This window comes from Nerophis ophidion, linkage group LG29 (genome assembly GCF_033978795.1).
Source record: "Nerophis ophidion isolate RoL-2023_Sa linkage group LG29, RoL_Noph_v1.0, whole genome shotgun sequence".
Lineage (NCBI taxonomy): Eukaryota > Metazoa > Chordata > Actinopteri > Syngnathiformes > Syngnathidae > Nerophis > Nerophis ophidion.
In genome coordinates this window covers 15,276,248-15,302,676 of record NC_084639.1, presented here as the reverse complement: position 1 = coordinate 15,302,676, position 26,429 = coordinate 15,276,248, and the positions used below count along the sequence as shown (strand labels likewise).

Sequence of the window (26,429 nt, the reverse complement as noted above, 5' to 3'; positions counted from 1 at the left end):
TTAACTTTGACACCCCTGCATTAAGGGCTTACACACACATCCACAAAAGTACACGCCACACATACACCCGCCTGTCCCCCAATCCAACGCCCTCGACGCAATCCCGTAGGGCTGATAAATGGATGGTCAGCGCCTGAGAGCTGCGGCCTACCATCATGACCCCGAACTCCCTTCCCTCTGTTGCTGGACATCTTGAGATGTATGTTGTAATATGTATATGTGCTTTGCTATGGAGGTTTTTTTCCCACTCCAGATTGGGCTCCAGGGAGCCCAGTCTAAATTGTATTTTTTTACTCATCCTTCCCCAGCGTTTACTTTTTTTCCATCTTCAGCGTTCTTGTTCTGTAACCCTGTACACTGTTTGTTTGTCTAATCTTGAACAGGTTTGTGCTGAAAACAAAGTTTTGTTGTACTTGTGCAATGACAATAAAGACTTATCTATATATATAAATGTGTACAGATATATAAGCATATTGATGCTCAAATAGGTGGACAAGTGAGAGAAGTCAGGTGATGTCATCTTTATTGAAGTTTCTGTACAAAAAGCACGTCATTATCACAGGAAACAAACAAACATGCACACGTATGTACACAGGAAGTGGTCAACTTTGTGCTTTCATAAACTTTTTTCTTTTTGTCACACAAAGAAAAAAACGTTGAAAAACAAAAACAGGAAAGTTCAACGCTCACTTCCCCAAATCCACCTTTTTCTGCAGCCGTCTTGTTCACTTCCCGTACATATATTTATATATCTGTGTTATTTGCTTGGAGACGGCGCGTGTTCACGGCATGACGGCGTACAAAAGTCGTCTCGCCAAAGTCGAGGAAAAAAAACGTTAAAAAGTGGGCGTCCAGCGGGAGGAGACCAGGACGTCCTGGGCCATGATGTCATGACTTTTATTTATTTATTTTTTTACAAAAAGTCGCTTTTGTACAATCATAAAAGACGAGGAGGTGTTTGCAAACATCGAATGCGGATTATAAACACTTAGAAAAGAAGCACGAGAAGAAGAAGAAGAAGAAGAAGAAGAAGAAGAAAAGGATTCCAGTTTTCCCGGCTGGGATGGAGGGAACTTCCTGTTCCTCCAGACCAGGGGTCACCAACGCGGGCACCAGGTCGCCCGTAAGGACCAGATGAGTCGCCCGCTGGCCTGTTCTAAAATTAGCTCAAATAGCAGCACTTACCAGTGAGCTGCCTCCATTTTTTAAGTTGTATTTATTTACTAGCAAGCTGGTCTCGCTTTGCTCGACATTTTTAATTCTAAGGGAGACAAAACTCAAATAGAATTTGAAAATCCAAGAAAATATTTTAAAGACTTGGTCGTCACTTGTTTGAATAAATTCATTTATTTTTTTTACTTTGCTTCTTATAACTTTCAGAAAGACAATTTTAGAGAAAAAAGACAACCTTAAAAATGATTTTAGGATTTTTAAACACATATACCTTTTTACCTTTTAAATTCCTTCCTCTTCTTTCCTGACAATTTAAATCAATGTTCAAGTATTTTTATTTTTTTTATTGTAAAGAATAATAAATACATTTGAATTTAATTCTTAATTTTAGCTTCGTTTTTTTCGACGAAGAATATTTGTGAAATATTTCTTCAATGATTAAAATTCCCAAAAATTATTCTGGCAAATCTAGAAAATCTGTAGAATCAAATTTAAATCTTATTTCAAAGTCTTTTGAATTTCTTTTAAAATTTTGGTTCTGGAAAATCTAGAAGAAATAATGATTTGTCTTTTTTAGAAATATAGCTTGGTCCAATTTGTTATATATTTTAAAAAAGCGCAGATTGGATTTTAACCTATGTCATCAAATAACCACATGTCATCAAAATATATATTTTTTGTGAGAAATCATTAAGATGATCTGTGTTTCCACAAAGATAAATATCATTAATTCTGAATTGTGAATTACATTTATATAGCGCTTTTTCTCTAGTGACTCAAAGCGCTTTACATAGTGAAACCCAATATCTAATTTTTACATTTAAACCAGTGTGGGTGGCACTGGGAGCAGGTGGGTAAAGTGTCTTGCCCAAGAACACAACGGCAGTGACTAGGATAACAGAAGCGGGGATCGAACCTGCAACCCTCAAGTTGCTGGCACGGCCGCTCTACCAACCGAGCTATACCGCCTCGATTATTCATAATAACATAGAGTTAAAGGTAAATGGAGCAAATTGGCTATTTCTGGCAATTTATTGAAGTGTGTATCAAACTGGTAGCCCTTGGCATTAATCAGTACCCAAGAAGTAGCTCTTGCTTTCAAAAAGGTTGGTGACCCCTGCTCCGGACGCCGCCGAAGAAGACGCCGGAAGACTCGACTTGGACTGAAAAAGGTTGGATGGAGAAGGTTCTGGATTGTTCCACGTCTTCCATCTTGATGAAGAACACCCCTAGCCCCCCTTAATTGGTGTTACCCCTTGGTAGGGCGGCCGCTTCCTGCTGGGGGCGGAGCCGAGAGGTTGGGAGGGGGCGGAGTCTGCTCACATGGGAGGGACGATGAGACCGGCCATGGCTGCAAGGACAACAAACACAAAGGGTCACCGTCGGCACGACAACCACGCCGCTGCCACTGCCGCCGCCACCACCCTCGCCGCCGCCGTCCCTGGACCGACTACCTCGAAAGTTATGGATCAACTTTGACCTTCGCCGTGCGTGGTGTGAGGGGGGGGGGGGAAGGGGGAGGGGCGGGCGCTATGCTCACCCTGCAGGCTGCCGCCATTGGAGGAGGAGGTGCAGGCGGGGGGCGGCGAGGTCTGTGGCCGCACGACGGGGGCGAAGGCGCTCTTCTGTTTGACTGCGGAGACCATATGGACAGGAGAGAATGAGTAAGGGCCTACGGGAGAGGAGGAAGAAGACGGTGAGGAAGGACCACGGCACGCAGGGACCGAGCGAGTGGCGGGAGGATGAGGAGGATGAAAGGGGGCTGGGGGGGAGGGGGTGGCTCCCTGACGTCCCGCAAAGTTGATCCATAACTCCGACGGGAGCGGCCGAGGCCCCCCGGCGCTAAACCGGGTGTTGTTGACGTGAAGGATGGCGTGACGATGTTAGTGGGGGGATGAGGGATGTGGGGGTGGGGCTAATGGGAGGGAGGAGTCAAGGCGCGGTGGCGGCGAGCCCGCCCCTGTGGTCGACTTGACGCCCAATCACAGAGCAGGCGGAGGCGTGTCTTACGTACTTCCACTTCAACCTTTTAGGGCGCACTCAATGGAGTCGGTGCAATTCTCCCAAAAACGGAGAGAATGGTCAGTGCACTCGCAGTCACTAAGTACACTCGGGGGGCCCCCGGACTCTTCCCATTGAGGGCCACACACTGACCAATCAAAGGTGGCGGGAACCGAAACATTAGATTTTTTTTTTTTCAAATGCTATTTTGCTAGACATTTTATGTGAATGCTGAAGAGACCAAGCCAAATGGAAATGCTAACAGTTAGCCAGATAGTGTCAAGTACCAGAATGAGCGGCAAAAGCCAGAATGCTTACAGTATAATGGTAACATGCTAACAATATTATGTTAGCATTAGTGAAATACAAAAATATATGACACTGAGGTGTATACTTGTTGAATTAGCCTTAAAAAAAGCTAGCATGCTGACCATATCATGATAACATGTTAAAAATTAAAATTTTTACTGTTTGAATTTGTGAAAAAAATATATGACACTGAGGTGAATACTTGTTAAAATGATCTAAAAAGCTAGCATGATGACAGTATCATGCTAACAATAGCATGCTTATGTTTGCATTAGTAAAATATAACAATATATGACACTGAGGTGTATAGTTGCTAAATTAACTAAAAAAAAAGTTAGCATGCTACATCTAGTATGTGTGAGACAATCATTGGTACTTTAACTTTAACTTTAACAGTATTCCACTAACTTGTTAAAAATTTGCAAACTTACTGTTTGAATTAGAGGAAAAGAAAATATGACACTGAAGTGAATACTTGTTAAAATTATCTAAAAAGCTGGCATGATGACAGTAATATGCTAACAATAGCATGCTTATTTTTGCATTAGTGGAATACAAACATATATGACACTGAGATATATACCAAGTAAATTAGCTGAAAAAGCTAGCATGCTAACCGTATCATGCTAACATTACCATGCTTACTGTTTGCATTATTGAAATACAAAAATATATGACACTGATGTGTATACTGTTAAATTAGCTGAAAAAAAAGTTAGCATGCTAACAGTATTAAGCTAACATGTTAAAAATTAGCATTCTTAGTGGAAAACAAAATTGACACTGAGGTGTTTACTTGTTAAAATCATCTAAAAAGCTACTATGATGACAGTATTATGCTAACAATAGCATGCTTATGCTTGCATTAGTGAAATACAAAAATATATGACACTGAGGTGTATACTTGCTAAATTAGCTACAAAAGCTAGCATGCAAAACGTATTATGCTAACAATACCATGCTCACTGTTTGCATTCGGGAAATACAAAAATATATGACACTGATGTGTATACCTGTGAAATTAGCTAACAAAAAAAGTTAGCATGCTACATTTAGTATGTGTGTGACAATCATTGGTACTTTATAACTTTAACAGTATTACACTAACATGTTAAAAACGAGCAATCTTACTGTTTGAATAAGTGGAAAAGAAAATATGACACTGAGGTGAATACTTGTTAAAATCATCTAAAAAGCTAGCATGATGACAGTATAATGCTAACAACAACATGCTTATTTTTGCATTAGTGAAATACAAACATATATGACACTGAGATATATACCTAGTAAATTAGCTGAAAAAGCTAGCATGCTAACCGTATTATGCTAACATGCTAACAATACCATGCTTACTGTTTGCATTAGTGAAATACAAAAATATATGACACTGATGTGTATACTGTTAAATTAGCTAAAAAAAAAAGTTAGCATGCTCACAGTATTATGCTAACATGTTAAAAATTAGCATTCTTAGTGGAAAAGAAATTTGACACTACTATGTTACAGTAAGCATGCTAACTGTAACATGCTTACAGTTAGCATTAGGGAAATTAATACTTGGTAAATAAGCTAAAAAAAAGCTGAACATGCTAAATTGATAACTGTACCACAGTACATCACTCTGAGGTGTGTACCTGAAAAAAATGTGCTAAAATGCTAAAGTTAGCATGCATCCAGTACAAAGATATGATCTATGTACCTAGAAAATGAGCTTAAAAAAGCAAAGTTACACCTGCAAACTCGGCAAAGGAGCTAGCCTGCTAATATTAAAATGCACTTTGGAGGCCCACTAGTGTACTCAGTGTAATTGCTGGAGTGAACTGACGGAAGTACTCCGTCTGCCGAGGTTTGCCAATCCTAGCTTTGACCCCGCCCCCTTTTGGACTCCGCCCTCCCGCCCGGGACTCACTTGCATAAGCGGAGTTGGCGCCGGAGCCGTTGAGGAAGCCGGGCGAGCCGGGCACGGCCAGGTTGCCCATGGCGGCGGCGCCGTAGCCGTTGATGGAGGAGGTGATGGCGGAGTAGTTGGACTGCTGCGGCGTGGAGCTGGCCACGTAACCGCGAGGAGACACGCTGTTGGAGTTACGGGAATAACCTGCGGGGGGGAGACGCACGTCAGGCTGGCCGCAAGCCCCTCCCACACGGCAGGTAGGTCACCTTGGTCGGCCTGCGAGGCCTCGGAAATGTTGACGGCCAGCTGGCTGCTGAAGGAGTTGACGCCCATCATGCCCGAGTGGGCGGAGCCTCCCAGGGAGGGCAGCTGGTTGTGAGAGCGCGGGACGCTGTAGAGCGCCTCCGTCAGGTCGGCCGCCCGCTTCAAGATGATCTCCTGTGCGGCGGGAACATTTCCTGAGTCAGCGCCTGCCGCCGGCTCACCTGCCGGGGTCGAAGGTCACACACTCACCTGGTTGTTGTGAGGCATCCCGTACAGCGCCTCCACCAGGTCGGCCGCACGCTTCAACAGCACTTCCTGCAACACAGTCAGGTGACACTCTGACCACGCCCACCTGTTTTTTTGCACTCAACTACAGCCTCTGTCCCCGCGACCCCAAAAGGGAATAAGCGGTAGAAAAAATGGATGGATGGATACAGCCTCTGTCCAATAAGACAGCAGCTGTCCACCAATCACAGCAGACTTTCACACTTAGAACACACAAGCTAGAACACACAAAGTAAACACAGACAGTAGAACACACAAGGTAGTACTCACAAAGTAGAACACACAAGGTAGAACACACAAAGTAAACACAGACAGAAGAACACACAAGGTAGAACACACAAAATGGAACAAACAAGGTAGAACACACAAAGTAAACAGACAGTAGAAAACACAAGGTAGAACACACAAAGTAAACACACAAAGTGGAACACACAAGGTAGAACACACAAAGTAAACACAGACAGTAAAACACACAAAGTGGAACACACAAGGTAGAACACACAAAGTAGAACAAACAAAGGAAAATTACAGACAGTAGAACACACAAACTGGAACACACAAGGTAGAACACACAAAGTAGAACAAACAAAGGAAAATTACAGACAGTAGAACAAACAAAGTAAACACAGACAGTAGAACACACAAACTGGAACACACAAGGTAGAACATACAAAGTAAACACAGACAGTAGAACACACAAAGTGGAACACACAAGGTAGAACACACAACGTAAACACAGACAGAAGAACACACAAGGTAGAACACACAACATGGAACAAACAAGGTAGAACACACAAAGTAAACAGACAGTAGAACACACAAGGTAGAACACACAAAGTAAACACAGACAGTAAAACACACAAAGTGGAACACACAAGGTAGAACAAACAAAGTAGAACAAACAAAGGAAAATTACAGACAGTAGAACACACAAAGTAAACACAGACAGTAGAACACACAAACTGGAACACACAAGGTAGAACATACAAAGTAAACACAGACAGTAGAACACACAAAGTAAACACAGACAGAAGAACACACAAGGTAGAACACACAAAATAGAACACACAAAATGGAACACACAAAGTAAACAGACAGTAGAACACACAAGGTAGAACACACAAAGTAAACACAGACAGTAAAACACACAAAGTGGAACACACAAGGTAGAACACACGAAGTAAACACGGACAGTAAAACACACAAAGTGGAACACACAAGGTAAAACACACAAAGTAGAACAAACAAAGGAAAATTACAGACAGTAGAACATACAAAGTAAACACAGACAGTAGAACACACAAAGTGGAAAACACAAGGTAGAATACACAAAGTAAACACAGACAGTGGAACACACACAGTGGAACACACAAAGTAGAACAAACAAGGTAGGACACACAAGGTAGAATACACAAAGTAAACACAGGCAGTAGAACACACAAAGTGGAACACACAAAGTAGAACAAACAAGGTATGACGCACAAAGTACAACACACAAAGTAAACACAACATACAACAAAAAATGTAGATTATTTTAAATATTACATATAAAGTAGAACTCACCAAAGTAGAACACACAAAGCAGAACACACAATGCAGAATATTTCAAATGGAACATAAAGTAGAACATGCAAAGTAGAACACACTATGTAGAACAAACAAGGTAGAACACACAAGGTAAAACACACAGAGTAAACAGAGACAGTAGAGCACACAAAGTGGAACACACAAAGTACAACAATCAAGGTAGGAGGACACACAAAGTAGAACATACAAAGCAGAACACACAAGGTAGTACACACAATGTAGATTGTTTCAAATAAAACATAAGGTGGAACATAAAGTAGAACACATAAAGTAAACACACAACATAGAAAAAACAATGTAGATTATTTTAAATAGAGCATATAAGGTAGAACACACAAAGTAAAACACACAGTGTAGGATATTTTAATTTGAACATAAAATAGAACACACTGTAGAACACACTGTGTAGAACACCATTTAGAACGCACAAAGTAAACACAGACAGTAGAACACACAACGTGGAACACACAAAGTAGAACAAACAAGGTGCGATATTTTAAATAGAACATATAAAGTGGAACACAACAGTAGAACACAAAGTAAGTAGAACATATTAGGTAGTACAAACAGTAGAACACACAATGCAAAACATTAAGTTGAACATATAAAGTAGAACAAACAACGTAAAACATATGGAGTAGAACATTAAGTTGTACATATGAAGTAGAACACACAGAATAGAACATATAAGGTAGAACATCTAAAGTTCAACACACGAGGTAGAACATAATAAGTAGAACATATGAAGTAGAACACACAAGGTAGAACATAATAAGTAGGACATATGAAGTAGAACACACAAAGTAAACACACACAGTAAAACATATTAGGTAGAACATCTAAAGTACAACACACAAGTTAGACCATAATAAGTACAACATATGAAGTAGACCACACAGAGTAGAACGTATTAGGTAGAACATCTAAAGTAGAACACACAAGTTAGAACATAATAAGTAGAACATATGAAGTCGAACACAAGGTAGAACATAATAAGTAGAACATATAAAGTAGAACACACAAAGTAAACACACAGAGTAGAACATATTAGGTAGAACATTTAAAGTAGAACACACAAGGTAGAACATAATAAGTAGAACATATGAAGTAGAACACACAAAGTAGAACATAAGTAGAACATATGAAGTAGAACAAACAACATAGAACATAATAAGTAGAATATATGAAGTAGAACACACAAAGTTAACACACACAGTAGAACCTATGAAGTAGAACATCTAAAGTAGAACACACAAGGTAGAATTTAATAAGTAGAACATATGAAGTAGAAGACACAAAGTAAAACATATGAAGTAGAACATAAAAGTAGAACACACAAAGTAAACACACAATAGGACATCTGAAGTACAACACACAAGGTAAAACATAATAAGTAGAACAAAGTAGAACATACGTAGAGTATATGAAGTAGAACACACAAAGTAGAACATAAGTAGAACATATGAAGTAGAACACACAAGATAGGACATAATAAGTAGAACATATGAAGTAGAACATCTACAGTGCAACACACAAGGTAGAACACAACAAGTAGAACATACTGTATGAAGTAGAACAAATGAAGTAGAACACACAAATTAAACCAAATGAAGTAGAACATATGAAGTAGAAGACACAAAGTAAAACATGTGAAGTTGAACACACAAGGTAGAACAAAGTAAACACATCGAGTAGAACACACAAGGTAGAACATAATAAGTAGAACATATGAAGTAGAACACACACATTAAACCAAATTAAGCAGAACATATGAAGTAGAAGACACAAAGTAAAACATGTGAAGTAGAACTCACAAGGTAGAACACTAAGTAAACAAATCGAGTAGAACACACAAGGTAGAACATATGAAGTAGAAGACACAAAGTAAAACATGTGAAGTAGAACACACAAGGTAGAACACTAAGTAAACACATCGAGTAGAACAAACAAGGTAGAACATAAGTAGAACATATGAAGTACATAGATTAAATACATTAAACCAAATGAAGTAGAACATTAAGTAGAACATATGAAGTAGAAGACACAAAGTAAAACATGTGAAGTAGAACACACAAGGTAGAACATATGAAGTAGAAGACACAAAGTAAAGCATGTGAAGTAGAACACACAAGGTAGAACATATGAAGTAGAAGACACAAAGTAAAACATGTGAAGTAGAACACACAAGGTAGAACACTAAGTTAATTCATCGAGTAGAACAAACAAGGTAGAACATAAGTAGAACATATGAAGTAGAACACACATTAAACCAAATGAAGTAGAACATTAAGTAGAACATATGAAGTAGAAGACACAAAGTAAAACATGTGAAGTAGAACACACAAGGTAGAACATATGAAGTAGAAGACACAAAGTAAAACATGTGAAGTAGAACACAAGGTAGAACACTAAGTAAACACATCGAGAAGAACACACAAGGTAGAACATAATAAGTAAGACATATGAAGTAGAAGACACAAAGTAAACACACAGAGTAGAACATATCAGGTAGAACATGTAAAGTAGAACACACATGTTGGCCAAAGCAAAAGAGCAGTAAGGGGAGAAGAAGTAAATAGTCGATATCAAAGGAGGAGATGAGGAGATGAGGAGACGAGGAGACGAGGAGAGAAGGAAATAAGGCAGCATGAGAACATCTTGATGATTCCCAGAGGAGAAGCAGCAGGGAGGTGGAGCCCTCTGCTGGTGTTCCCTTGGGTATTACACCTTCCTACCTCACTACCTCCTCTCTCTGCACACACCTGCACCCTCACCTCTAAGCACGCCACTTGTCACCATGACGACAAGCAGAATAACAACAACAGTGCACCGTGTAAAGATGTGTTTTGAAGCAAAGGTGGCTGATGACCTGCGTCGCCATGGTTACCAGGAGTATATCAATTCCCGGTACGGCCAGAAGAATAGCCCCGCCCCCTCCTGTCCGTCACCCCAGATATTCTTCCCCTGCCTTTTCTATTCTGCTTTCTGGGGGCTTAATTAGGGGGGCCGCCTCGGTGCTGGAGGAGGTGCGGCCGATCAGGGACGAGCGTGACCCCCGAGGAGGCGCCATCAGACAGCGGCCTTAACAATGATAAATCACCCCCGGCACGGCGGCGGCGGCGGCAAGGAGCTGCTCCCCTGGAATATGGAGGGGGAGGGGGCGGGTCCAGATGAGCGATTATCAGAGCTCTTCTAACGACGAGGGTTAATTTCATTCATCTCATGAATACAATCTGCTCATTATTGTCAATGAGTCCTCATTCACAACTAACGAGTCTGCACGGGACCCCTCCCTGCGGCCAGGACCCGGGTCAACCACCGGAACACGCCGTCTTGACCCCAAAGATGTTTGGCGTGTGTCACCACATGAATACTCAAATATCACTGAGCGCTGCGTGGACTGCATTGGTAGTGTGTCGTATTACATGTGGGGGCCCGACTTTTACCACTGAGGGCCACGGACCGACAAATCAAAAGGTGCGGCGGCCAATTTACTGGTTTTCATCTTCAAAACCAGAACAAAATAAAGATTATTTTTTTAAGTAGTACAAACATTTCCTGTGAACGCTGAAGAGCCGAGGCAGAACTGAAATGCTAACAGTTAGCACACTGGCCAGATAGCGTCAAGTAACAAGAAATACGAGCTTGCAGTGCTATGACAACATGCTAACAGTTAGCGTGAGTAAAATGCTAAAAGTTATCACACTATGGTGTATCACTGCTAAACTAGCTAAAAAAAAAATCTAAATCTAGCATGCTAATGTTAGCATACAAAAATGTGTCAAGTACAAAAATATATTACTTTGAGGTGGGTACCAGAAAAATGTGTTTAAAATGCTAGCCTGATAATGTTAACATGCATCAAGTACCAAACTATGACTAAGGTGTATAACTACAAAATTGTTTTAAAAAGCTAGCATACTAACATTAGCATGGTAACAGGTATCATTTGTCAAGTAACAAAATATTTGACACTAGGGTCTATACCTGATGAATTAGCTCCAAAAAAATCAAGCATGCTTACGTTAGCATGCATCAAATACCAAAATTTGACTTATGTGTAAATAAAAGCAAGAATACTAACGTTAACATACTAAAAAGTATCATTCCTCACGTAACAAAATATATAAGATATATAAATAAGCTAAAAAAAATGAGTGTGCTACTGTTTGCATGCTAATTTGCATCATGTACCAAAATATATTACTCTAAGAGGTGTGTACCTAAAAAATATTTGTTTAAAATAATAGCCTGCCAGGCATTTTTAATGCATGAAGTAACAAAATATGACTGAGGTGTAAAAAAACAAAAACAAGCAGACTAAAGGGTATCAGTTGTCAAGTAACAAAATATATGGAACGTAGGTGTGTACCTAATGAATTAGCTAAAAGAAAATGCACATGCTCAGGTTGGCTTGCTAACATGCTAACTGTAACTATGTGTCATGTATCAAAATATATCACTCTTAGGTGTGTACCTTAAAATATTTGTTCAAAATGCTAGCCTGCTAATGTTACCATGCTTCAAGTACCAAAATATTTGACGCTGAGGTGTATACCTGCTAAATTAGCTATAAAAAAAAATCTAGCATCCTAATGTTAGCATACAAAAATGCTAACGTGTCAAGTACAAAAATATATTACTTTGAGGTGGGTACCAGAAAAATGTGTTTAAAATGCTAACTTGATAATGTTAACATGCATCAAGTACCAAACTACGACTAAGGTGTATAACTACAAAATTGTTTTAAAAAGCTAGCATACTAACATTAGCATGGTAACAGGTATCATTTGTCAAGTAACAAAATATTTGACACTAGGGTCTATACCTGATGAATTAGCTCCAAAAAAATCAAGCATGGTTACGTTAGCATGCATCAAATACCATAATTTGACTTATGTGTAAATAAAAGCAAGAATACTAACGTTAGCACGCTAAAAGGTATCATTCCTCACGTAACAAAATATATGAGATATATAAATAAGCTAAAAAATTTCAGAGCCCCACCCGAAAATCTCCCGGGAGAACCATTCTTCCGAATTTCTCCCAATTTCCACCCAGACAACAATATTGGGGGCGCGTTATAAAGGCACCGCCTTTGCGTGCCTGCCCAGTTACATAATATCTACGGCTTTTCAAACACACAAGTGAATGCAAGGCATACTTGGTCAACAGCCATACAGGTCACACTGAGGGTGGCCGTAGAAACAACCTTAACACTGTTACAAATATGCGCCACACTGTGAACCCATACCAAACCAGAATGACAAACGCATTTCGGGAGAACATCCGCACCGTAACACAACATAAACACAACATAAACACAACAGACCAAATACCCAGACCCCCTTGCAGCACTAACTCTTCCGGGACGCTACAATATACACCCCGCGCTACATCCCCAACTCAACCCCGCCCACCTCAACCTCCTCATGCTCTCTGAGGGAGAGCACGTCCCAAATTCCAAGCTGCTGTTTTGAGGCATGTTAAACAAAATAATGCACTTTGTGACTTCAATAATAAATATGGCAGTGCCATTTTGGCATTTTTTTCCATAACTTGAGTTGATTTATTTCGGGAAACCTTGTTACATTGTTTAATGCATCCAGCTGGGCATCACAACAAAATTAGGCACAATAATGTGTTAATTCCACGACTGTATACAGTGGGGCAAAAAAGTATTTAGTCAGCCACCGATTGTGCAAGTTCTCCCGCTTTTAAATGATGACAGAGGTCTGTAATTTTCATCATAGGTACACTTCAACTGTGAGAGACAGAATGTGAAAAAAAATCCAGGAATTCACATTGTAGGAATTTTACAGAATTTATTTGTAAATTATGGTGGAAAATAAGTATTTGGTCAACCATTCAAAGCTCTCACTGATGAAAGGAGGTTTTGGCTCCAAATCTCACGATACAGGGCCCCATTCATTCTTTCCTTAACACGGATCAATCGTCCTGTCCCCTTAGCAGAAAAACAGCCCCAAAGCATGATGTTTCCACCCCCATGCTTCACAGTAGGTGTGGTGTTCTTGGGATGCAAATCAGTATTCTTCTTCCTCCAAACACGATGAGTTGAGTTTATACCACAATGGATACATGGATGATACAGCAGAGGATTGGGAGAATGTCATGTGGTCAGATGAAACCAAAATAGAACTTTTTGGTATAAACTCAACTCGTCGTGTTTGGAGGAAGAAGAATACTTGTACCTGAAAACATTTGTTGAAAATGCAAGCCTGCTAACGTTAGCATGCGTTGAGTACCTAAATATTTGACGCTGAGGTGTATACCTGCTAAATGGACACAAAAGCTAGCATGCTAATATTAAAATGCTAACAAGCCATTAAATGGGAACATTATCACTAGACCTCTGTAAGCGTCAATATATACCTTGATGTTGCAGAAAAAAGACCACATCTTTTTTTAACCGATTTCCGAACTCTAAAAGGGTGAATTTGGCGATTTAAACGCCTTTCATTTGTTCGCTGTCGGAGCGATGACCTTTCACCCGTGACGTCACAATGGGAAGCAATCCGCAATTTTCCCAAACACATTACACACACAAAGTCAAATCAGCTCTGTTATTTTCCGTTTTTTCGACTGTTTTCCGTACCTTGGAGACGTCATGCCTCGTCGGTGTGTTGTCGGAGGGTGTAACAACACGATCAGGGACGGATTCAAGTTGATTTACGTGGAGTGTGTGTCAATTAGCACGGCATGCTATTTAGGCTAGCTGTATGTACATATTGCATCATTATGCTTCATTCGTAGCTATATTTGCATCCAGCCTTTCCCTCCACCCATATTTAATGCCAAACAAACACATACCAATCGACAGATTCAAGTTGCCCCATTGGTCAAAAGATGCGAAAGTCCCTCGTTTGTTCTGCACACCTTACCGATGATAGCGATGCTACAGAGATGTGTGGATATCCTGCGACACTCAAAGCAAATGCATTTCCAACGATAAAGTCAACGAAATCATAAAGGTGAGTTTTGTTGATGTTATTGACTTATGTGCTAATCAGACATATTTGCTCACGGCATGACTGCAAGCTAATCGATGCCAACACGCTATTTAGGCTAGCTGTATGTACATATTGCATCATTATGCCTCATTTGTAGCTATATTTGCATCCAGCCTTTCCCTCCACCCACATTTAATGCCAAACAAACACATACCAATCGTCGGATTCAAGTTGCACCACTGGTCAAAAGATGCGAAAGTCCCTCGTTTGTTCTGCACACCTTACCGACGATAGCGATGCTACAGAGATGTGTGGATATCCTGCGACATTCAAAGCAGATGCATTTCCAATGATAAAGTCAACGAAATCACAAAGGTGAGTTTTGTTGATGTTATTGACTTATGTGCTAATCAGACATATTTGCTCACGGCATGACTGGAAGCTAATCGATGCTAACATGCTATTTAGGCTAGCTGTATGTACATATTGCATCATTATGCTTCATTCGTAGCTATATTTGCATCTAGCCTTTCCCTCCACCCACATTTAATGCCAAACAAACACATACCAATCGTCGGATTCAAGTTGCACCAGTGGTAAAAAGATGCGAAAGTCCCTCGTTTGTTCTGCACACCTTACCGACGATAGCGATGCTACAGAGATGTGTGGATATCCTACGACACTCAAAGCAGATGCATTTCCAACGATAAAGTCAACGAAATCACAAAGGTGAGTTTTGTTGATGTTATTGACTTATGTGCTAATCAGACATATTTGCTCACGGCATGACTGGAAGCTAATCAATGCTAACATGCTATTTAGGCTAGCTGTATGTACATATTGCATCATTATGCCTCATTCGTAGCTATATTTGCATCCAGCCTTTCCCTCCACCCACATTTAATGCCAAACGGACACACATCAATCGTCGGATACAAGTTGCACAAGTGGTCAAAAGATGCCAAAATCCCTCGTTTGTTCTGCACACCTTACCAACGATTGCGATGCTACAGAGATGTGTGGCTATCCTGCGACACTCAAAGCAGATGCATTTCCAACGATAAAGTCGACAAAATCACAAAGGTGAGTTTTGTTGATGTTATTGACTTATGTGCTTATCAGACATATTTGCTCATGGCATGACTGGAAGTTAATCAATGCTAACATGCTATTTAGGCTAGCTGTATGTACATATTGCATCATTATGCCACATGTGTAGCTATATTTGCATCCAGCCTTTCCCTCCACCCACATTTAATGCCAAACAAACACATACCAATCGTCGGATTCAAGTTGCACCAGTGGTCAAAAGCTGCGAAAGTCCCTCGTTTGTTCTGCACACCTTACCGATGATAGCGATGCTACAGAGATGTGTGGATATCCTACGACACTCAAAGCAGATGCATTTCCAACGATAAAGTCAACGAAATCACATAGGTGAGTTTTGTTGATGTTATTGACTTATGTGCTAATCAGACATATTTGCTCACGGCATGACTGTAAGTTAATTGATGCTAACATGCTATTTAGGCTAGCTGTATGTACATATTGCATCATTATGCCTCATTTGTAGCTATATTTGCATCCAGCCTTTCCCTCCACCCATATTTAATGCCAAACAAACACATACCAATCGACGGATTCAAGTTGCACCAGTGCTCAAAAGATACGAAAGTCCCTCGTTTGTTCTGCACACCTTACCGATGATAGCGATGCTACAGAGATGTGTGGATATCCTGCGACACTCAAAGCAGATGCATTTCCAATGATAAAGTCAACGAAATCACAAAGGTGAGTTTTGTTGATGTTATTGACTTATGTGCTAATCAGACATATTTGCTCACGGCATGACTGCAAGCTAATCGATGCTATTTAGGCTAGCTGTATGTACATATTGCATCATTGTGCCTCATTTGTAGCTATATTTGCGTCCAGCCTTTCTCTTCACCCATATTTAATGCCAAACAAACACATACCAATCGTTGGTTAGAAGGCGATCGCCAAATTCGTCCTCGCTTCCTCCTGTGCCGCTGTCTGTTGTGATATGGCTCAATAGCTTCAGTTTCTTCTTCAATTTCGTTTTCGCTACCTGCCTCCACACTCCAACCATCCGTTTCAATACATGCGTAATCTGTTGAATCGCTTGCGCCGCTGAAATCCGAGTCTGAATCCGAGGTACTATGCTATACCTTTCTGTGTTATCCGCCTTGTTTTTTTCTGTTGGCTTCACACAGTGACGTCACAGGACAATAGACGGGTGGATATAACGACGGTTAAAATCAAGCACTTTGAAGCCGGTTTTCAGATATTGCGTGAATGGGTAAAATTTTGAGAAAAACTTCGAAAAATAAAATAAGCCACTGGGAACTGATTTTTATCGGTTTTAACCCTTCAGAAATTGTGATAATGTTCCCCTTTAAAGAAATGAGCTCGTAGTGGTCCTCGTGCCGCACTTTGGATAGCTTACATTACATCACATGACATGTTGGACCCCGCCACAGGAAGCACCCCCCCCCCCCCCCCCCCCCAGCCCCCCTGCTTAAACCAGATGACGGCGTCCCGGGTGAGCAGCGTGTAATGGTCCACATGGCGCCCGACAACAAATCAATCTGCCCGCAAAGAAAAACGTCCCATCAGAGCGTCGCCCTCCATCGCCGCTGCCGAGGCGGCGAGTGAAAACAAAAGTGAAGTGACAGGCGGAGTTAACCCTCCCGCTGTGCGGTCACGCGCTCCCCGCCGCCGCCGACACGCGTGTCGCCACCTCGCCGGCTGCCAGCCAACAACAGGAAGAAGAAGGATGCGGCGCCTTATTGGCTTTCTTGGAAGACATAAATATTCAGGAGGAGGAAGAGGTGAAGGCTGGCCATCATGGCGGCCGCGCGACCTGCGCTCACTATTAGCATCAATTTACAAACAAACTGCTTTTTCTCTGGTGTCACCTTTTGATAAATGGCTTCAATTTGGCAGCTGCGTTCTGTGTCACAGCCCATCTGCCGCCTCGCCTCGCACAATCTGCCTGCGCTCGCCTCCGCGATAATCTCGTCATAGCCAGCAGGCCTTCGTTCTCCTGACGTTCCTTTAAACCACTCCACCTTCGCCGCTTCACTCTGACCTTTCACCTTGCTACACTCGAACCAGGAAACCACGCCGCCATCTTCCCCTTGCCAGACGGGATAAAGACTTTTAGTTCCCTGTGATGACATCCGCCTCAACCTTAACATACCAGGTAGAACACTTTAAGTAGAACATACCAGGTAAAACACACAAAGTAAAAAAATACCGGGTAAAACACTCAAAGTAAAAAATACCGGGGAGAACACTCAAACTAGAACATACCGAGTAAAATCCTCAACGTAGAACATACCGGGTAAAACACACAAAGTTAAAAATACCGGGTAAAACATTCAAACTAGAACATACCGGGTAAAACACTCAAACTAGAACATACCGAGTAAAACACTCAAAGTACAACATACTGGGTAAAACACACAAAGTTAAAAATATCGGGTAAAACATTCAAACTAGAACATACCGGGTAAAACACTCATACTAGAACATACCGAGTAAAACACTCAAAGTACAACATACCGGGTAAAACACACAAAGTTAAAAATACCGGGTAAAACATTCAAACTAGAACATACCGGGTAAAACACTCAACATAGAACATACCGGTTAAAACACACAAAGTTAAAAATACCGGGTAAAACATTCAAACTAGAACATACCGGGTAAAACACTCAACGTAGAACATACCGGGTAAAACACACAAAGTTAAAAATACCGGGTAAAACATTCAAACTAGAACATACCGGGTAAAACACTCAAACTAGAACATACCGAGTAAAACACTCAAAGTACAACATACCAGGTAAAACACACTAAGTTAAAAATATCGGGTAAAACATTCAAACTAGAACATACCGGGTAAAACACTCATACTAGAACATACCGAGTAAAACACTCAAAGTACAACATACCGGGTAAAACACACAAAGTTAAAAATAACGGGTAAAACATTCAAACTAGAACATACCGGGTAAAACACTCAACATAGAACATACCGGGTAAAACACACAAAGTTAAAAATACCGGGTAAAACATTCAAACTAGAACATACCGGGTAAAACACTCAAACTAAAACATACCGAGTAAAACACTCAAAGTACAACATACCGGGTAAAACACACAAAGTTAAAAATATCGGGTAAAACATTCAAACTAGAACATACCGGGTAAAACACTCAAACTAGAACATACCGAGTAAAACACTCAAAGTGCAACATACCGGGTAAAACACACAAAGTTAAAAATACCGGGTAAAACATTCAAACTAGAACATACCGGGTAAAACACTCAACGTAGAACATACCGGGTAAAACACTCAAAGTAGGACATACCAGGTAGAACACTCAAAGTAAAAAATAGCAGGTAAAACACACAAAGTAGAACGTGGCGGGTAGAACACACAGAGTAGAAAATACCAAGTAGAACACACAAAGTAGAACATACCAAGCAGAACACAAAAAGTAGAAGGTACCAAATAGAACACTTAAAGTAGAACATACCAAGCAGAACACACAAAGTAGAAGATACCAAGTAGAACAAACAAAGTAGCACTCACCAAGTAGAACACACGAAATAGAAGACACCAGGTAGAACACTCAAAGTAGAACATACCAGGTTAAACACTTAAAATAGAACATACCAGGTAGAACACACAAAGTAAAAAATACCGGGTAAAACACTCAACTTGAACATACTGGGTAAAACACTCAAAGTACGACATACCAGGTAGAACACTCAAAATAAAAAATACCGGAGTAAAACACACAAAGTAGAAAATGGCGGGTAGAACACACAGAGTAGAAAATACCAAGTAGAACACGCAAAGTAGAAGATACTAGGTACAACAAACAACATAGCACTTACCAAGTAGAACACACAAAATAGAAGACACCAGGTAGAACACACCAAGTGAAACATTTAAAGTAGAACATACCAGGTAAAACACACAAAGTAAAAAATACCAGGTAAAACACTCAATGTAGAACTTACAGAGTAAAACACTCAAAGTAGAACATACCGGGTAAAACACACAAAGTAAAAAATACCGGGTAAAACACTCAAAGTAGAACATACCGGGTAAAACACTCAAAGTAGGACATACCAGGTAAAACACACAACGTAAAAAGTACCGGGTAAAACACACAAAGTAGAACATGGCGGGTAGAACATACAGAGTAGAAAATACCAAGTAGAACACACAAAGTAGAACATACCAAGCAGAACACAAAAGTAGAAGGTACCAAATAGAACACTTAAAGTAGAACATACCAAGCAGAACACACAAAGTAGAAGATACCAGGTAGAACAAACAAAGTAGCACTTACCAAGTAGAACACATGAAATAGAAGACACCAGGTAGAACACTCAAAGTAGAACATACCAGGTAAAACACATATTGTAGAACATACCAGGTAAAACACACAAAGTTAAAAAAACCGAATAAAACACTCAATGTAGAACTTACCAAGTAAAATACTCAAAGTAGAACATACCAGGTAAAACACTCAAAGTAGAACATAACAGGTAGAACACTCAAAGTAAAAAATACCGGGTAAAACACACAAAGTAGAACATACCAAGTAGAATACACATAGTAGAAGACACCAGGTAGAACAAACAAAATAGCATTTACCAAGTAGAACACACGAAATACAAGACACCAGGTAGAACACTAGGTATTGGCACTACCTTTTATGTTCCTCCTTGTAGGTTCTACCTTGTATGCAAGAACACACAAGGTAGAACACTAAGTATTGGCAGTACAGACTGGTACTACATGTACTACCTTTTATGTTCCTCCTTGTACGTTCTATCTTGTATGCAAGAACACACAAGGTAGAACGCTAGGTATTGGCAGTACATGTACTACCTTATGTTCCTCCTTGTAGGTTCTACCTTGTATGCAAGAACACACTAGGTAGAACACACTAGATATTGGCAGTACAAACTGGTGCTACATATACTACCTTTGATGTTCCTTCTTGTAGGTTCTACCTTGTATGCAAGAACACACACAAGGTAGTACACACTAGGTATTGGCAGTACAGACTAGTAGTACATGTACTACCTTTTATGTTCGTTTTTGTATGTTCTACCTTGTATGGAAGGTGAAAGAAGGTGAAAGCAAGAAGGTGGAACATAGAACAACATAGCAAGTAGAAGACAGTAGCTACAAAGTGTTGGAGTGTTTGACCTTTGACCTGCTGACTCAGCACTGACCTTAGGTAACCTCTCGGGGTCGCCGGGGTGGCGAGGGATGACCTTCTGTAACCTCTGGAAGCCGTAGTCGATGGTGGGCTCGTTCAAAGCTGCGAGAGAAGTGGGCGTGCTGATGATTAGTCTTTTTATTCTGAAGGGACGTCGGGTCGGCGCTAATTCCAATTCACTTCCTGCCGTCCTCCCGCTGGCGGCAGAAAGTTCCGGCAGGAGTGGCGGAGACACTTGTCCATAATCAAGTCCATTAATCATAAAATGCTGTCAAATGTGACTTTGGGGACAATTTGTCAGAGCGTCTTTGTCAGCGCTAGCGCTTGTAGCGGCTAACGATGATTGACAGGCCGCACGCCGGCCGGCAGAGCGGCTCGTTTGCGCTCATTTGCATAAGCGCGGCCTTCATGAATAAGAATGGGGCGGCGGGCGTCTCCTTCAAAGCGCTCCAAATAGATGTTATTACCATTAGAACAATATTTGTTTTCTTCCCCGGGAACGGCAGCAGCGGGCTGCTAAATCTAATTTGTCCGAGGTGGTTTCGGAGCGGCGGCGGCGGGGAGAAGAGGCTTTCAGCGGGAAGGCGGGATGAGAGCTGAAGGGTGACAAAGCGCCCAGGGACGTGCTGCCGCCGCCATGTCGGACGCGGGACAAATTCTTTGTGGAATCCCAAAGAGGCTTTTTGCGGCCAACAGACTGAAAGGAGAAACCCAGACCTGGGCTGTGATGATACTGAGATCCATCCATCATCTTCCGCTTATCCGAGGTCGGGTCATGGGGGCAGCAGCCTAAGCAGGGAAGCCCAGACTTCCCTCTCACCAGCCACTTCGTCTAGCTCTTCCTGGGGGATCCCGAGGCGTTCCCAGGCCAGCCGGGAGACATAGTCTTCCCAACGTGTCCTGGGTCTTCCCCGTGGCCTCCTACCGGCTGGACGTGCCCTAAACACCTCCCTAGGGAGGCGTTCGGGTGGCATCCTGACCAGATGCCCGAACCACCTCATCTGGCTCCTCTCGATGTGGAGAAGCAGCGGCTTTACTTTGAGTTCCTCCCGGATGGCAGAGCTTCTCACCCTATCTCTAAGGGAGAGCCCCGCCACACGGCGGAGGAAACTCATTTCGGCCGCTTGTACCCGCGATCTTATCCTTTCGGTCATGACCCAAAGCTCATGACCATAGGTGAGGATGGGAACGTAGATCGACCAGTAAATTGAGAGCTTTGCCTTCCGGCTCAGCTCCTTCTTCCCCACAATGGATCGATACAACGTTCGCATTACTGAAGACGGCGCACCGATCCGCTACTGAGATGTCGATACTGAAATATCGACACTGAAATATTGATACCGCCAATGTTGTGATCCGGTTTCCGGATCACATCTTTAGTCTATGTTTGAGTCCCTTTTTGTGTTTTGATCATTTCTTGGACTCTTCCGATCCCTTTGTTTGAGCACTTCCCTGTTTGTATTTGCTCCACCTGCACTTGCTTTTTGACGCACACCTGTTGGCAATTGTGTGGGGGAAGAGTGGATCGTGAGATCGACAGGCGGATCGGTGCGGCGTCTTCAGCAATGCGGACGTTGTACCGATCCGTTGTGGTGAAGAAGGAGCTGAGCCGGAAGGCAAAGCTCTCAATTTACCGGTCGATCTACGTTCCCATCCTCACCTATGGTCATGAGCTTTGGGTCATGACCGAAAGGATAAGATCACGGGTACAAGCGGCCGAAATGAGTTTTCTCCGCTTGTACCTTTAAAGATAGGGTGAGAAGCTCTGTCATCCGGGCGGAACTCAAAGTAAAGCCGCTGCTCCTCCACATCGAGAGGAGACAGATGAGTGGGTTCGGGCATCTGGTCAGGATGCCACCCGAACGCCTCCGTAGGGAGGTGTTTAGGGCATGTCCAGCCGGTAGGAGGCCACGGGGAAGACCCAGGACACGTTGGGAAGACTATGTCTCCCGGCTGGCCTGGGAACGCCTCGGGATCCCCCGGGAAGAGCTAGACAAAGTGGCTGGTGAGAGGGAAGTCTGGGCTCCCCTGCTTAGGCTGCTGCCCCCGTGACCCGACCTCGGATAAGCGGAAGATGATGGATGGATGGCAATTGTTTACTTCAGTATTTAAGCCTGCCTTCTTCCACATTTTGTTCTTGGTCATGGTTTGCTACACGCAACTGTCACGTATGTTTTTTATAAGTCCTTGTTTTGCTTGCTAAGTCTCATCTTAGCTTTCGGGCATTGAACACACGCTTTTGGACAGTTTGGACTCTCTGCTAATATTAGCGTTAGCTTCCGTGCGTATGGCATGCACTTTCTTTTCTGTTTGTACCAGTGTTCTTTTATCTTTTGTATATTAAAATCAGCTTCTTACCTGCAATCCTGCCTGTCTGGTCCCAACGCATCTGGGGGTGACATCTCCGCACATCACAATGCGTTCCGAATGTGACAGCCAATTCCTGATCTTTTTGCTCTAATAATGATTCTCAAATTAAAATATCTGTACTTTTGATATTTTAGTTCAGGGGTGTCTAAAATTATTCCACCAAGGGCCACAGACTGAAAAGTCAAAGAATGCGGCAGCCATTTCGATATGTTTTTAATATAACAATAATGCTAAACAGATATTGTGTCAGCTTCAAAATAAAGTATTATTATTAATTATTAGTAAGAACATTTGTGATTTTTCTCACTATATACTGATTTTTTTGGCCCTTTTTTCTTACATTTTTACTGGTGTTTTTTTACTATGTAAGTATAGAATACAAATATTAACTAGAAAATTCCCTCAGAAATTTTGATGGGCCTGCTATCTGTGCCCTCGACCTCTGGCTGGGGGTCGACTGAAGCCGCCGTACTTGAAAGATGCCGCAGAGTCTCTGAATCTGTGAGTTTTAGGGCTAACTGTACAAAATTAGCCACAGACCTAGCCTAAAGCAGTAGATTAAATTAGATAGTACTTTACTTATTCCTTCAGGAGAGTTCCTTCAGGAAAATTTAAATTTTCAGCACAATCCCATTCAAGATCAGACAAACATTACAGGGAGACAGAACAGGATCGCTGACGGGTCTACCGGCTTCCGGCGCCCCTTACAAAAAAGATGAGATACAGGTAAACAAGGGGGGGTAATGGGAGAAAAAAATAGAAGATTAAAATAAAATACAATTTGAAAAAAGTAGCATTGCTAACCCTTAGCATGTGTGCTAACTATAGCGCGGTAGAAGTCAGCATGTTGAGTGTAAAATGAGATGAAATAGTTAGCATGCTTAAGTTAGCTTGCTAGCATGCTATCGTTTGCATGCTAACAGTTAACAAGTGTCACACACCAAGTTGTACAAGAAAAATAGGAGCCTGTGTTGTCCTAAGAGGAATGTTTTGAAGGAGGAATGGTCGAAAACGGTTGAAAAATGTGGACCGCGAAAACTTTCCAGGAAGAGGTAACAGGGAAATCCTTGTAATTCCTGGAAAATGTTTTGAAAATGGTAAACAGTAGTTTGATTGTTGTGTGGATGGTGAAAACTGTTTGAATACAGTTAAAAATGTGGGATTTACAGTAGATTGTATTACGTGAACTCATTGTCAATGGGGAGAAAATTACGGAAAAAACGGGAGTTTTGGGAAAGGGAAAACATGTTTTGCGTTCAATACATCGGAAGAGTAGTGTGGGTGGATTGCTGGAATGTCGGAATCACGTTTAAAAACAGGCCAACATTTTAAGAATTTAGGGTGTTGTAGAACTATGAATATGTCCATTCATTTGAATGGGAATTTCCTGGATATTCTTTTAAATTTTGGGAAAACTGGGAATTTTGGAAAATATTGATACTAGCTAGCACCATTGTCCTAAATAATATGAATGGGTTGGTGTTGGAATTTTTGGAATTGGTTAAAAATGCTAACGTAGTAATAGTTCGAATTGGGAATGGGTATCTCAGAACTCCTGGAATTTTGGAAAAACTGGGAATTTGTACAAAAAAATAGGAGCCTGTGTTGTCCTAAGAGGAATATTTTGAAGAAGGAATGGGCGAAACCGGTTGAAAAATGTGGACTGTGAAAACTTTCCAGGAAGAGGTGACAACCGGGAATTCCTAGAAATTCCTGGAAAATGTTTTGAAATTGGTAAACAGTAGTTTGATTGTTTTGTGGATGGTGAAAACTGTTTGAATACGGTTAAAATTGTGGGATGTACAGTATATTGTATAATGTGAACTCATTGTCAATGGGGAGAAAATTCCGGAAAAACGACAGTTTTGGGAGGGGGAAAACATGTTTTGCGTTCGATATATCGGAAGAGTAGTGTGTGTGGATGGCTAAAAGGTCGGAATCACGTTTAAAAACAGACCAAAATTTTAACAATTTAGGGTGTTGTAGAACTATGAATATGTCCATTCATTTGAATAGGAATTTCCTGGATATTTTTTAAAATTTTGGGGAAACTGGGAATTTTGGAAAATATTGATACTAGCACAATTGTCCTAAATGATATGAATGGGTTGGTGTTAGAATTTGTGGAATCGGTTAAAAATGTTGATGTAGTAATAGTTTGAATTGAGAATGGGTATCTCAGAACTCCTGGAATTTTGGGCAAACTGGGAATTTGTACAAAAAAAATAGGAGCCTGTGTTGCCCTAAGAGGAATGTTTTGAAGGTGGAATGGTCGAAAACGGTTGAAAAATGTGAACTGTGAAAACTTTCCAGGACGAGGTGACAACCGGGAATTCCTAGAAATTCCTGGAAAATGTTTTGAAATTGGTAAACAGTAGTTTGATTGTTTTGTGGATGGTGAAAATGGTTTGAATACTGTGAAAAATGTGGGGTATACAGTAGATTGTATAATGTGAACTCATTGTCAAAGGGGGAGAAAATTCCGGAAAAAACGGGAGTTTTGGGAAAGGGAAACATGTTTTGCGTTCGATACATCGGAAGAGTAGTGTGTGTGGATGGCTGAAAGGTCGGAATCACGTTTAAAAACAGACCAACATTTTAACAATTTAGGGTGTTGTAGAACTATGAATATGTCCATCCATTTGAATGAGAATTTCCTGGATATTTTTTAAAATTTTGGGAAACCTGGGAATTTTGGAAAACATTGATACTAGCACAATTGTCCTAAATGATATGAATGGTTCGGTGTTGGAATTTGTGGAATTGGTTAAAAATGTTGATGTTTTAACAGTTTGACTTGAGGATGGGTATCTCAGAACTCCTGGAATTTTGGGAAAACTGGGAATTTGTACAAATAAATAGGAACCTGTGTTGTCCTAAGAGGAATGTTTTGAAGGAGGAATGGTGGAAAACGGTTGAAAAATGTGGACTGTGAAAACTTTCCAGGACGAGGTGACAACCGGGAATTCCTAGAAATTCCTGGAAAATGTTTTGAAATTGGTAAACAGTAGTTTGATTGTTTTATGGATGGTGAAAACGGTTTGAATACGGTGAAAAATGTGGGATGTACAGTAGATTGTATAATGTGAACTCATTGTCAATGGGGAGAAAATTACGGAAAAAACGGGAGTTTTGGGAAAGGGAAACATGTTTTGCGTTCAATACATCGGAAGAGTAGTGTGGGTGGATTGCTGAAAGGTCGGAATTAAGTCTAAAAACAGCCCAAAATTTTAAGAATTTAGGGTGTAGTAGAACTATGAATACGTCCATTCATTTGAATGGGAATTTCCTGGGTATTTTTTT

At 41.1% G+C, this 26,429-nt stretch overlaps 1 protein-coding gene across 6 annotated transcripts in view; it reads right to left on the bottom strand.

Moving 5' to 3' along the window:
- Positions 1–506: 506 nt before the first annotated feature.
- The window catches only part of LOC133545865 (transcription factor COE3-like), a 162,357-nt gene continuing 136,434 nt past the window's right edge, over positions 507–26,429 (bottom strand). For 3 of the 6 annotated variants that reach the window (XM_061891558.1, XM_061891557.1, XM_061891555.1), the window contains exons 11-16: positions 20,770–20,858; positions 5,888–5,953; positions 5,641–5,812; positions 5,393–5,578; positions 2,714–2,806; positions 507–2,524 (exon numbers count right to left, since the gene is read on the bottom strand). In XM_061891558.1, the coding sequence (XP_061747542.1) occupies positions 2,493–2,524; positions 2,714–2,806; positions 5,393–5,578; positions 5,641–5,812; positions 5,888–5,953; positions 20,770–20,858 (638 nt within the window). In that variant the 3' untranslated portion in view covers positions 507–2,492. Of the gene's footprint in view, positions 2,525–2,713; positions 2,846–5,392; positions 5,579–5,640; positions 5,813–5,887; positions 5,954–20,769; positions 20,859–26,429 lie in introns of all 6 variants that reach the window. The other 3 variants (XM_061891554.1, XM_061891553.1, XM_061891556.1) reach the window with 2 other exon arrangements.